Source organism: Planococcus citri, chromosome 2 (assembly GCF_950023065.1).
Source record: "Planococcus citri chromosome 2, ihPlaCitr1.1, whole genome shotgun sequence".
Classification (NCBI taxonomy): Eukaryota; Metazoa; Arthropoda; class Insecta; order Hemiptera; family Pseudococcidae; genus Planococcus; species Planococcus citri.
The window spans coordinates 75424419-75436732 of record NC_088678.1 but is presented as its reverse complement, the minus strand read 5'-3'; the positions used below and the strand labels follow the sequence as shown (position 1 = coordinate 75436732).

At 34.3% G+C, this 12314-nt stretch overlaps 2 protein-coding genes across 2 annotated transcripts; one reads left to right on the top strand and one right to left on the bottom strand.

Annotated features, from left to right (window-relative positions):
- The first annotated feature begins 7859 nt into the window (after positions 1-7859).
- LOC135837752 (uncharacterized) lies at positions 7860-9423 on the top strand. Its single transcript, XM_065353135.1, has 4 exons — positions 7860-8003; positions 8120-8351; positions 8449-8638; positions 8711-9423. The coding sequence occupies exons 1-4, from the start codon at positions 7996-7998 to the stop codon at positions 9043-9045; spliced, it is 765 nt and encodes a 254-aa protein (XP_065209207.1). The 5' UTR covers positions 7860-7995; the 3' UTR covers positions 9046-9423.
- A 6-nt stretch (positions 9424-9429) lies between these two features.
- On the bottom strand, positions 9430-12058 carry LOC135837751 (putative nuclease HARBI1). The gene is made up of 5 exons (XM_065353134.1): positions 11353-12058; positions 11087-11277; positions 10858-11008; positions 10527-10782; positions 9430-10434 (listed from the first exon to the last, which is right to left on the bottom strand). The coding sequence occupies exons 1-5, from the start codon at positions 11599-11601 to the stop codon at positions 10184-10186; spliced, it is 1098 nt and encodes a 365-aa protein (XP_065209206.1). The 5' UTR covers positions 11602-12058; the 3' UTR covers positions 9430-10183.
- Positions 12059-12314: the final 256 nt, after the last annotated feature.

Below are 12314 nucleotides of genomic sequence, written 5' to 3'. Positions count from 1 at the left end.
GTTGTTTGGAGTTACAAACGTACTTACCTATATCTCACAAAACTCATTTTTTAAAATAAATTTCATATATTCAAAGTGTTGAAAAACAGTTTCAATAGTTTTGAATATTTTAAAGATAGAAATACCCTGGGTAATTCTCAAAAAAAAAAGGTTAATTTTGATGTGCATAATTTTGAAAAACAAAAATTATTTTTTTGGAAAATTTCAAGTTGGAACCATTTGTATAGGTGTCCCAGATCCCTATTCTGGTGTTGGCCTCAATTCAATCCCCCTGTGGGCCCTGACCCCCCTAAAACGACGATAATTAGGATTCGACACTCATCGATGTGTAATACGTCGATTGATATGTTTTCGAGGTCGTAGAATTCGAATCTGGAGTTATTTTTTATGTAGAGGTGGATGGTGAGGCGTGGGGAGGGAGGAAAATGTCAATTTTTGCTTATACATATGTTGTATTATCGTGTAATATGTCGATTTATGTTTTTCATCCCGCAGAGTTCGAATCTGGACCTATTTTTTTGGTAGTCGTCGAGGTGAGGCGTGGGGAGGGAGAACATGTCAAATTTTGCTTGTATTATCATGTAATATGTCGACTAGCGCGATAAAAGTACATCTGTCTGAAATTTGGCCAAGTCGAAGGACAAATGGGCGCTGGACAAGCCGAAGGACAATCTCAACGTTTTTTCGTTTCTAGCCTTACCTACTGGACATTATTCGATTTTTAAAACGTAATAAATGTGTACTTATCATGTAGAATAACTTCCTTTTCACAATTATCGTTTTTGGCGGGTTCATCGGGGTAAATAAAAAGGCAAGCCGAAGGCCACCGATTTTTCTTAATATCAAATTTTCAGAGATGATAAGTACGATCAGAACGAGCCATTGCGTAGGTTTTGAAAATAACATTGCGGGGTAACATTTCTATGAAAACAAGAACACCAGTGCAGCCACTTACCAGAAAAAAATGTTGGATTGGAAAACTAGCAAAAATAATTGAAAATTGCTCTAAAATTTGCGCAAAAAGTGTGTGACAGTTTTCAAATGTGAAATTTGAGCTTCCTATGGACTTATTGCAATTGCAATTTGCACAATAATGGACCTTCGTGTTCTATGATTATGAGAATGTGTCAATTTTTCCCCCAAAAAAATGAAGTTCATGACACTATAACATTCATTTTCAAAAACATTGCGTGTGACAGCCAAGTCAAAGGACATTTGGGGTATAAAATCAAAATGTACACCAATAAAAGGAGGGGCTAAAAATCTTAATACCATATGTAAAATGTGTAAAGGATGATCCTTGAATGGGCCAAAAAAAAAAAAAAATTCGTGCTAAAACCTTCAAGAAATTTGCCATGTACACGATTTTTACCTTTTTTTGAGAATTACCCGACTACAGCCTCCCCAAATGAACCAATTTGCTCGAGATTTCACACAGTAATATGTATAACGAAAAATTTTCATTTTGGGGGTGTTTTAAGGGGGATATAAAATTTCAAATATAGAAAAACAGGTCAAAAATGATTTTTTTTTAAAAATTGCATTAAATTGCGAAATAACACGCTAATTTACATCATTCTACAAAATTGGACTCTATTGATTAAATACGTATATGGTTTTTTCTTGACACAAACATTTGTGATTTCAAAAGTTGCCTCAAAATGCTAATTTCGGATCTTCCTGTCTATATTACATATTTTTCACCGTAGAGAGCTTGTAAAAATATCAAATGTGAGCTCTCCTTGAGGCGAAGATCATATTAAAAATTCAGAATCATACGTTAATTTTCTGTTGTTTTCTTATGAGAAACTCTTCGTTCTACTTGACCCACCCATCTTTTCCTCTTGGATACGACATCGAGTCAAGTAGAACGAAAAAAGTTGATTCAGAAAAAAAATTCTGGAGCACAAGTTTTTGGACCAAATTTGAAAAATGAGAAGTCATTTTGTAGCCAAAGGATGGGACTACACAACAAAAAATTTATGGGGTCTCAAAGTTGAAACAAGTAGTCGCCATTTTTGGTCAGTAAAAATCATTCCACTTGACCCGGTTTCACCCCTGATAAAATCTTTTACGAAAATTGTGTTCTTTTCATTTGTTTAAAACTGTGGCAAAATTTTTCCAATAAGTACGTATCACTTGTAAAATCATTTCCAGAAAAATGACATTTCTCATAAATTCACTGACAAATTATGGGGAGGTGGATTTTTCACACATCCGTCTACATATTGGTGAAATATTTCAAAAATTCAAACATATTCATTTTTTAGGTTTCTGATGGTATTTTTTCCAAACATTAAAATACCTAATTTCCTCTTTAAGAACTTATTTTTCCGAGTATTCATTATGCTAAGAGGAGGTACGATATCCAATCTATAAAATGAGGTACCTACCATTCATTCCTTACATTGAATTATAGTACCTACGTTGATGAAAATAATGAATCAAGAGTTGAAAAAGAAGAAAATCACTCTCTTGTAAATTTCGACTTTTTGAGAGGTAACCTTATTTACTCCGAAGGTGCGATATGTATTACTTACCTGGAAGTAAGTCCTATTAACACAACTGATGGTAATAATTTGGCCACTAGTCCATAGATGAAGTCTCCTATTGAACGCATGATGGGATGTCTGTGTGATGTGACTATGTAATAGGTTTTTCCATTACTATACGAGTACAACGACGCATCAATATCGAATGCCAAATAATACGGTATAGCATACGATACACAACATACGACGTATCCAGTAATCACGATATTACGAGTAATTTTCTTATTGCACCAATGACGTTCCTTCAACGGATGTACCATGGAACTATAATCTTAAAAGGGAAGCGACAACGTATTGAAAAATGTGAAGCTATCGCTATCTCTCTCTAACAAACGTTTTCGTCGCGGTTATGATACGCGCGCTTTTTCAAATTTGGAACGCAGGACCAAGATTATGACGTTTTTAGATTTTTTCAAATTTTTTTCAATTTTTTTTCAATTTTTTTTTTTGAAATTCGCACAAAATAAGATCATTGCAATCAGCATTCATTATTTTCAACGTTAATACAAAGCGGGCGCGTTTTTAAATTCAAATTTTTGCCTATGTGAATAATTTTTTTCTTTTTGTTTCAAACAACGATGAATTTTTTTGGTAAAAAAATTTTCCGACGGTGAATCAGACTCTCCTACTTTTTTTCAGTTTCCTAAAAAAATTTTCAATGCATAATTAGATGTACGTAGTACGTACACTAGAATGGCGAATCGGTATGATAAGGAAACCGAAGTCTGCATGCATTTCTATAATGTATTAAATAGATAAATTAACGTATGTTACAATATTCAAAATGTAAAACAACATTCTTAATGTGAAAAGTTGTTTCGATAGACCTTTCAAAAATACATCACTCACAAACCAAATGCAAAACATTAAATTTCATTTTTGATCAATTTTTAGAGAATTTATTTTGAAATCAATTTTCACGAGAAAATTAAGATTTCATTCGATTAAGGTAGGTATGTAAAAAGTCAAACAATTTACGCCTAATTTTCCACCAGCCTAATCAATTGCTCCCTCCAATGAATTATGTACATATGTATTACAATTTTTAAAAATATGTACTTATAGTTGAATCGGTCAGTGCAGAAAGGTAACAAGTCACATTTTTGAAAAAAAAATTTTTTGCGGAAATGGGGGTTTCAAAGTATGGCGGATCGACTGGTGATGTCAGATTTCCGCTAAACTGCCGGGAAAGTGGTATTTGGGCGCAGAAAAAGGGCGGATCCGCATTTATGACTTTTTTGTAAAATTTTTTAAATTCCTTGAAAAATAACTAACATTTTTGAGAAGACCATTTTTTGAAATTTAAGTTAATCTCTGAACTGAAAAATGATGAAAAAATTAACAACTTCGGCAAAAAGTCTTAGAACTCAAGGGGTTTTTGGTCAATTTAAACGAGATAGCAGTCTAAATGATGTACTTAGATGTAGAATCAAGCCCCATTCGTGCCCGAGAAATTTTGAAAGAAATTTTGTCAATTCGGTGCAGAAAGGGTCTAAGTCCCATTTGTTTAGGCAGCAACAGCACTGGCGCACGTGAATATTTTTTTTTGGAAACTGCGCTAAAAGTTGTGTCTTGGGGTCCTCTTTCAATGACCTTAAGCATGTTTACTGAAATTTTTTGATTTTTGAATGAATCAGTTTTTTGTTATTCCTGAAAAACGCAAAAATGGACTTATGCCCTTTCCGCACTGACCGATTCAGTTATAGAAGAAATTTCGGATTTGAATCAATAGATTTTAATTAATTGAAGTGGTCATTTTTTGTGAGGATTTTTCAAACTAAAAAAACAAAAAATCCACTGGAAGTCCCAGAATGGTTTACAACCAGAAAGCCGAAACGAGTTTTAAACCAAATTTCAGTTCTCTTTCCAAGTTTCATCAATTATTATTTTTTTCATGGAAAATAGGCCAAATGGGATTCTCAAAAATTGCTCAAATAGGTATTGAAAAATGAAATTCAGCTCCAAAAAATAAGGTAACTTTTGAACAGGAACTTTTTGATTTGAACTAAACCAAAATGAATCAAAGAGCATGTTCCAAGGTCCTACAATTCAGTTTTAGTACAAAAAGGCCATTTCAAGGTTAATTTTTTTACTTTTTGAAGAAATTTGAATTTTTGTGTATAATTTTTTTGTACTATTTCTCATTAGGAGTTCGTTTTCCTAATCATACCAATTCGACATTCTTATGTACGTACATCTAATTTTGCATTGACAAACTTTTAGGAGGCTGAAAAAAAAGGAAAGTCTGATTCACCGTTGGAAAAAATTTTTACCAAAAAAAAATCATCCTTGTTTGAAAAAAACATGAAAAAAATGATTCACATAAGTGAAAATTCGAATTTAAAAACACACCTTCTTTGTATTAACTTTAAAAATGATGAATGTCGACTGCAATAATCTTATTTTATGCAAATTTAAAAATAAAATTGAAAAAAAATTGAAAAAAATTTGAAAAAATCTAAAAACGTCAAAATCTTGGTCGCGCGTTCAAAATTTGAAAAAAGGCGCGTATCACAACGGCGACGAAAACGTTGGTTAGAGAGAGATAGCGATAGCTTCACTTTTTACAACATACAACGTCGCTTCCCTTTTAAGATTATAGTTCCATGGGATGTACTACCGCTATGTATCTCCATGCAGCCAACTGCACTGTCAGAAATGCAGATATGAACTGAAACGTGGTTACTAAAACGTCGGCATACCAATAAAATAGTGTCAATGCGTAAGATTGTTCTCGGCGAATATCACTTTTGGGTAGAATGAAGTCAATCCAAAAGTATGGAATACTTGTTAGTAAAACTAGAAAATCTACGAAGGCCAAATGAGCGAGTATAAAGTTTGGTGGTGAATTCATAGTTTTCCTTGTAAATACCAATACGTTAAGTAGATTCAAAATCATTCCTATCAAACATATCGGTATAGTGATGTTTACATGTATATTCTTCTCATAATAATCGCCAATTTCTTGAATTATGACTCCACAATATGGTTCTTGGTTCAGCATTTTGGTTTTTCGAAGGATAATGTTAACACTTGATACAAGTAAATGATTGTATTGAAAATTTATTGTAAATTTTTCTTCCAACTGACGCATCCGTTTCCTCGCAAGCAGTTAAAATTTTTCAAATAGGTTATAGTGTAATAATACCTCAATAAAAATCACTTTTCAAAATTCAATTTCACCAATTTATGCGAATTCTTCGAAAACCAAGTAACTATGTCAATATTTCGAAACCATAATTTCTGCGTATTTAACACATATTACGCGAAAATATTTACATAAGGACGTTATTTTGCGATTAATCTCGGCCACATACTGGTTTATGGTTAGTGATGTTATCTTAAATATTGTAATATCAGCGACATTTGAAGTTTCCTGCTAATCGTTACAACAGTGGATTGCGTGTTTTCAAATTGCAATGAGTCAAGCTTTTCACGTTTTAAAGGAAATGGGGAAATGATCATGACTTCCACCACCGCTGCATTTCCATATAAGGTAAAGGTAATATAGAAATGATGTTGTTCATTTATATTGTTTCACGTTCGGAAGTATATTTGAAAAAAAAAACAACAATATTTATAAATACCTACCTAATCACAACGAAAAAAAAATATTTTTTTTGCATATTTAAAAACATTTACATAATTTTATTTATTTAAAAAAAAAATCTTCCCTTTACATTTTTTAAAGACATTTAATGATTTTACATAGCATAATAATAATTATATTCAATTCATTTGATGTGTTCCCAAGTGCATAGGTATAATTTAGGCCTCAATGTAAGTAAAATTGTGTCTTGCTTGCTTGGTACATCTACTTACCTACTTATCTACAATCTACAATCTACTCTTATCGAATGTACTTACCTACTTTCACTGTATAGCTAAAATTACTCGCATATGAATAATGCATTACATACTTAGTTACTTATTATCGTATCTACATACACTTTGAATAAACCTATAATTTGACATTCTATAAAATCACAAACTGGAGAGATGAGAAGGTATGAACACAATTCTTATAACTATGGTACTTACTTCTAAAAGGTTCATTTTTAACGATTTTGGGTTCACTCCCTTTTTGTTGGCTCGGACGAGGGCAATAAACTCAAATCCGGTATTTATAAAATGTTAACATGAGTAGTAGAATCAACCCGCTGATGGTTTTTCAAACAGAACTGGCTTCAAAGGTCAGCAAGAATAAGAAAAAATTTCACGTTAGGCTCCCGGCACAATTTTCACTGAATTGAGGTAAAAAGTTTGTCTGTGTTTTCTCTAATGTCAAATGTGTTGAAAGAGGTGAAAAACAAATCGATGGCATTTTTTTCAATTTTTTGTCAAATCATTTTTCACTCACATTTATGACCGCAGATCTATCACACCTCAACTTTCTTCAAACATACTCAAATAAATGAATTCACACACAAGGAAAAATTTAGGGCACATACACTTTCTCAAATTAAGGCTCTGTGAGGTAAGAATGCTATTCTGAAGTTTATTTTTTTGTATATGTTTAAAATGTGCCAAAACGAATGTTCACAATTTTCAGGGAACAGATCAAGCATTTTGGCCCTAAAACGATAATGTGGATCCAAAAAATGTTCAACTCCTGTATTGAAAAGCTCAAAATGCCTAGGTTATGGCGGCAGGCTCACGTAATTGCGCTTCAAAAACCTGGAAAAGATTCAAACGATCCAAAGATCTACAGGCCAATTTCGTTACTATGCCACCTATATAACATTTTTGAATGAGTAATTCTGAATCGAATGGCCAAATGTGTAGAAAAGGGACTAATCAGTCAACAGGCAGGATTCAGACCAGGCAAGTTGTGTACAGGTCAAATCTTAAACCTGACTCAGCACATTGAGGATGGCTTCGAAAAGAAAAAAGGTCACTGGAGTAGTATTCGTAGACCTCACAGCTGCCTTTGATACAGTATGCCACCGCTTAATGGGAAAAGCAGTGCCTGGAGAAGACAGAAAAATGGCATACCACAGGGCTGTGTGCTCTCACCGGTGCTTTTCAATATTTATACCAATGATCAACCCATTGGTGAAAACACACGACATTTCCTATACACAGATGACCTGGCACTTGCAGCTCAACATGACACATTTGTCGAGGTAGAAGATTAACTGAATCAGGACCCCTATTATGAACTGTCGTTATTATAGCGAACGAATAACGAATTCGTTATCCGCTTTTCGCTATCGAGGAGCGTATTATGAACTGTCGTTATAATGGCATTTCTTCTGTGCTTTATCTGTGATTTTTTTCACAATCCAATGATAAGAAAAGATTGTTTGATATTTTGGCGGACTGAAGACTGATAAATGTGTATTATTTGTTGAATTTATGCAGTTATTATTGTTTAAATAAATAATAATTTTTGTACTTATTAATTATTATAAACGTAAACCATCCGGAAGAGAAAGATAAAATGGCGAGGTAAGTATTTAATTCATTGCACTGATGTGCTCACTTCCATAATTTCAAATTTAGATTTTAGATAATTGAAAATGAAAATCTACCATAAATGAAATATAATAATTTTTGTTTTACAGCAATACTACTGATACTGAAAAAGCAGAAAATAAGGTGAATGTGAAACGATCCGCGAAGCTAAATAAGTACCAAAAAGACTTCATGGTCTCCTTACTAGAGAACTGCCCCATTGTTGCTAAGGGACAGATAACACCAGCATTCACATTTATAGATCAAAAGAAGAAATGGGAAGAAATTTCAAGAGAACTTAATAAATATGGCTGTGTAAAAACTGGAGCGGATTGGAAAAAAGTATGAATGCTCTGTCTTCAATTTTTATTCTAATTATTTTATAATTTCTTTAAAATTTTATTTTTCTTAATGCATTATTTTTTAATGTGTTCCATAGACCTGGCAGGATATGCGGAGCAAAGCCAAAGCAGCCAAAGCTGCATTGAGACGAAGTTCTACTCAAACAGGGGGGGGTGAAGGCATCCCAGCGGATACCTTGAGCCCCCTGAAAGAACGGATATTGGCGATCTCCGGTGGGGACACCATTACAGAAGGCCATGCTGGAATTGAAGAGTTCGGAATTGGAGGTTAGTACAAAAATTCAGGAATGCCTCTAAAAATGATCAAAAATATAAACATTTTCAAATCTCTATTTACAGAAACGGAAACCCCTTCAACACCCTCCTACTCTCGTTCCACTACTGTAAAAAGGAAATTAACTTCTCCTGACTTTGAAGTAGACAGCATTGAGATAGAATCAGATGAGGAATGTCGTGAAAGTACACCAATCAGCTCCAGCAACGTTTTTCAAATATTAAAGGTAATGAAGGAGAAGAAACCTACAGCAAAAGTGCACCTGAATCCCACTCCCAGTGGCAGTTCCCTGGCTGAAGCAAAACAGGAATCCAGTAAGAAACCCCCAATGAAGGAGAAGAAACCTATAGCAAAAGTTCAGCTAAATCCCACTCCCATGCAGTGGCAATTCCCTGGCTGAAGCAAAACAGGAATCCAGTAAGAAACCCCCAACAGTTGTGCCTAAAGCAAGCTCTGTCTGCAGTCCCACTCTTGCACAATATGCGGCCATGAGAGCAAAAATTCAGGCACCAAAACGAACAACAAAGGGTGACAAAGCCTTGAACCTTCAAGACCAAGAACTGAACATTTTTAAGGCAATACATACCGAAATGGAAACGAGCAACGATTTGCTCCGAAAAGTTGCTGCTGCTCAAGAGAGTCAAGCCCAGTCATCGGCAGAAACGGCAGCTTGTCTCACAGAGTTGGTGAATTTTATTTTAAAGAAAAAATGATTTCATATTTTTCTGTTTTATTATTATAATTTGTTCTTACCAGTTCATTTTATTAAAATTATAAACGTGAATGTGTTCAATCATTTTTATTCAATGTAGTTAAGATTTACAATAAATAATAAAATAAGTAGAAGGGCCACAGTATGGAGTACAAGGTAATCTAAAACTATTTTAATTTGGGCAGCACACCAAATTCAATAAATAATATTTTGCAGCAGAGTTTTAATTTGGGCAGCATACCAAATTCAATAAATCAATAGGTAATATTTTAAACTATTTTAATTTGGGTAGCAGTAGCACACCAAATTCAATAAATAATATTTTGCAGCAAACTTAGAATAGGTAGTACAGTACAAAGTACAACCAGAGTTGGCGCGATTCCGACTTTTTAAAAAGAGCCGTGGGAATCGCTGGAATCAGATTCCGGATCCCGATTCCTTTTTCGGCGGAATTGCAAAGGAGAAACAATAGAACTAGAGATCGATATGATTTGAGACAGAATAGAGAATGTTGTTATTTAGATTTAGAAGAAGATCAATTCATCAGTCAATTTCGTTTGAAAAAAAGTGTTTTTCACCACGTCGTAGATATTATGAGACCTTATATACGAGTTGGAACTACAAAACGCTCACTTTCAGCAGAAAGAAAGGTATACATTTTATACTAAAATAGTCAATTTTGGATTTTCAAAAATTCACCAAAAATCGAAAAAATGAACTTGGGCAGCCGAAAATTTGGATTTGGGGGTTTTATTTCGGAATCGGGATCCGAAATTGCCGGAATCGCGCCAACTCTGAGTACAACTGATTCGTTATAGCATTCTATCTACAGAACATATGCTATCAATGAATTCCTAATTTCACTTCCTTGCACGTGAAGTGGATCTGTTGCATTGACAACAGCATTTTCTGCTAGTTGCACATCTTCTTCAATTTCAATGTCGCAATATGAATCGTCAGTATCAATGCAAATGTTATGAAGCGCCACACACGCATTAATAATTTTGCTCGCTGTTACTGGGTGATAATGTAAACCTCTTTCTTGCTTTAAACAACGCCATCGTCCCTTGAGAACACCTGAAAAATAATTTTTTTGGTATCCGTAAGTCCATAACACACAGTTTATTATTACACAAGTGCGGCGTTGGAAAATAAACACTCATCAATACATCTTTCAACAGTTGAACGGCATCGAGCGTGGTAGTTGTTAAACAATTCTTCTCCAGGGGTATCCGGTGATTTAAATGGAACCATTAGCCAGGGTTCCAAAGGGTATCCAGAATCACCCAGTAACCATAATCGCGTATCTGCAAAATTATCTGAAAGATGTCTCCGTATTTGACTTTGTTTCGAAATAAAAGAATCGTGAGATGACCCAGGGAACTTTGCATTTACATTCAATATTTTGTAATTGTGATCAGAGATCTGTAATGATGAAAACGATTATTTATCAAACTTACGTACGTAGTTGTAGTGTAATTCTCAGAAAAATTTACTCACAATTTGAACGTTGATTGAGTGAAAATGTTTCCTATTCACGTAAATGAACTCTGGATGCTCCGCATCATCTTTCGGGCCCACAATGCTGATATGGGTTCCATCAACTGCGCCAATAATACCAGGAATACGAAGTTTCTTTTTATGTTGAAAACTGTTTCAGTAATTGCAGAGATAAGTACGTCATATTTCAAGTAAAATAACCCCTTAAATAATGTGAAATAGAACTTACTAGTGAGCAGTGCGTTTCAAGCCTTCAATTGATGGAAATTTTATGAACCGAGGACAAATCAGCAGATTCATGGCATCAATAACTTCATTAAGAACAACACTTACAGTTGACTGAGCTATAGCAGCTTCATACTCATTTCCTACACTCGCTTGGTATCCTCCTTGAGCGAGAAATCGCAGCACAGCCAGCACCTAATAAATAACACCATTGTTTGTAATAATCACCAATCAGTATAAAATGCCCATAAAGCGGCAGATAAAGTTTACCTTTCTTTCTGCTGAAAGTGAGCGTTTTGTAGTTCCAACTCGTATATAAGGTCTCATAATATCTACGATGTGGTGAAAAACACTTTTTTTCAAACGAAATTGACTGATGAATTGATCTTCTTCTAAATCTAAATAACAACCTTCTCTATTCTGTCTCAAATCATATCGATCTCTAGTTCTATTGTTTCTCCTTCTATTACGAGGAACACCAACCATTTGAAGAGTGACATTAAATCGTTGTAACGGCATTTTGAAATTAATTTGTAATAAAAGTAAATCAATTTTACAAAATTAACAAACTTATGAACAAAAAAAAGGCGCAAATAAATGTTTACTATCAACTGTTTATGGCGTTTACGTGTTTTATTTTATCACTAAATTCTTTTTTGGCTTCTCCCTTCTTCAAATTTCCATCACATTTTACACATAGCGACGCATAACGAATCATAACGACAGGTTTTAGGTGTCGCTATAATAACGACACCAAAACTGGTCAAACAACTTTATAGCGAGTCATAGCGGACGATAGCGAATTTCGTTATCCATAACGACAGTTCATAATACGGGTCCAGGTCATTGGAGAGTTGGACACGTATTATAAAGCCAACCATTTAAAGCCAAAACCCTCGAAGACAGAGACCCGCTCCTTTCACCTTCGTAACTGCGAGGTAAAAAGGCAGCTAAATGTTTGATGGAGCGAATCCGAGCTGCGACATTCATGACTGCCCTAAATATTTAGGGGTAACTCTGCATAAGGCTTTTGACGTATTGCGGGTTGCATATCGGTTTGCCTGAACTTTATCAGTTTGGTGGGCATTCTTATCAGTGAGTATCAAAATTTCATATTTTGAGCAATTTTCACAAGGTGTTTTTGAAATGTATAGCTTTTATTTAGTTTTTTCTTCAATTTTAAAACTGTGAAACCCTGTAATGTAAAAAGATCCTCTCTTCGTCGAGTTTTA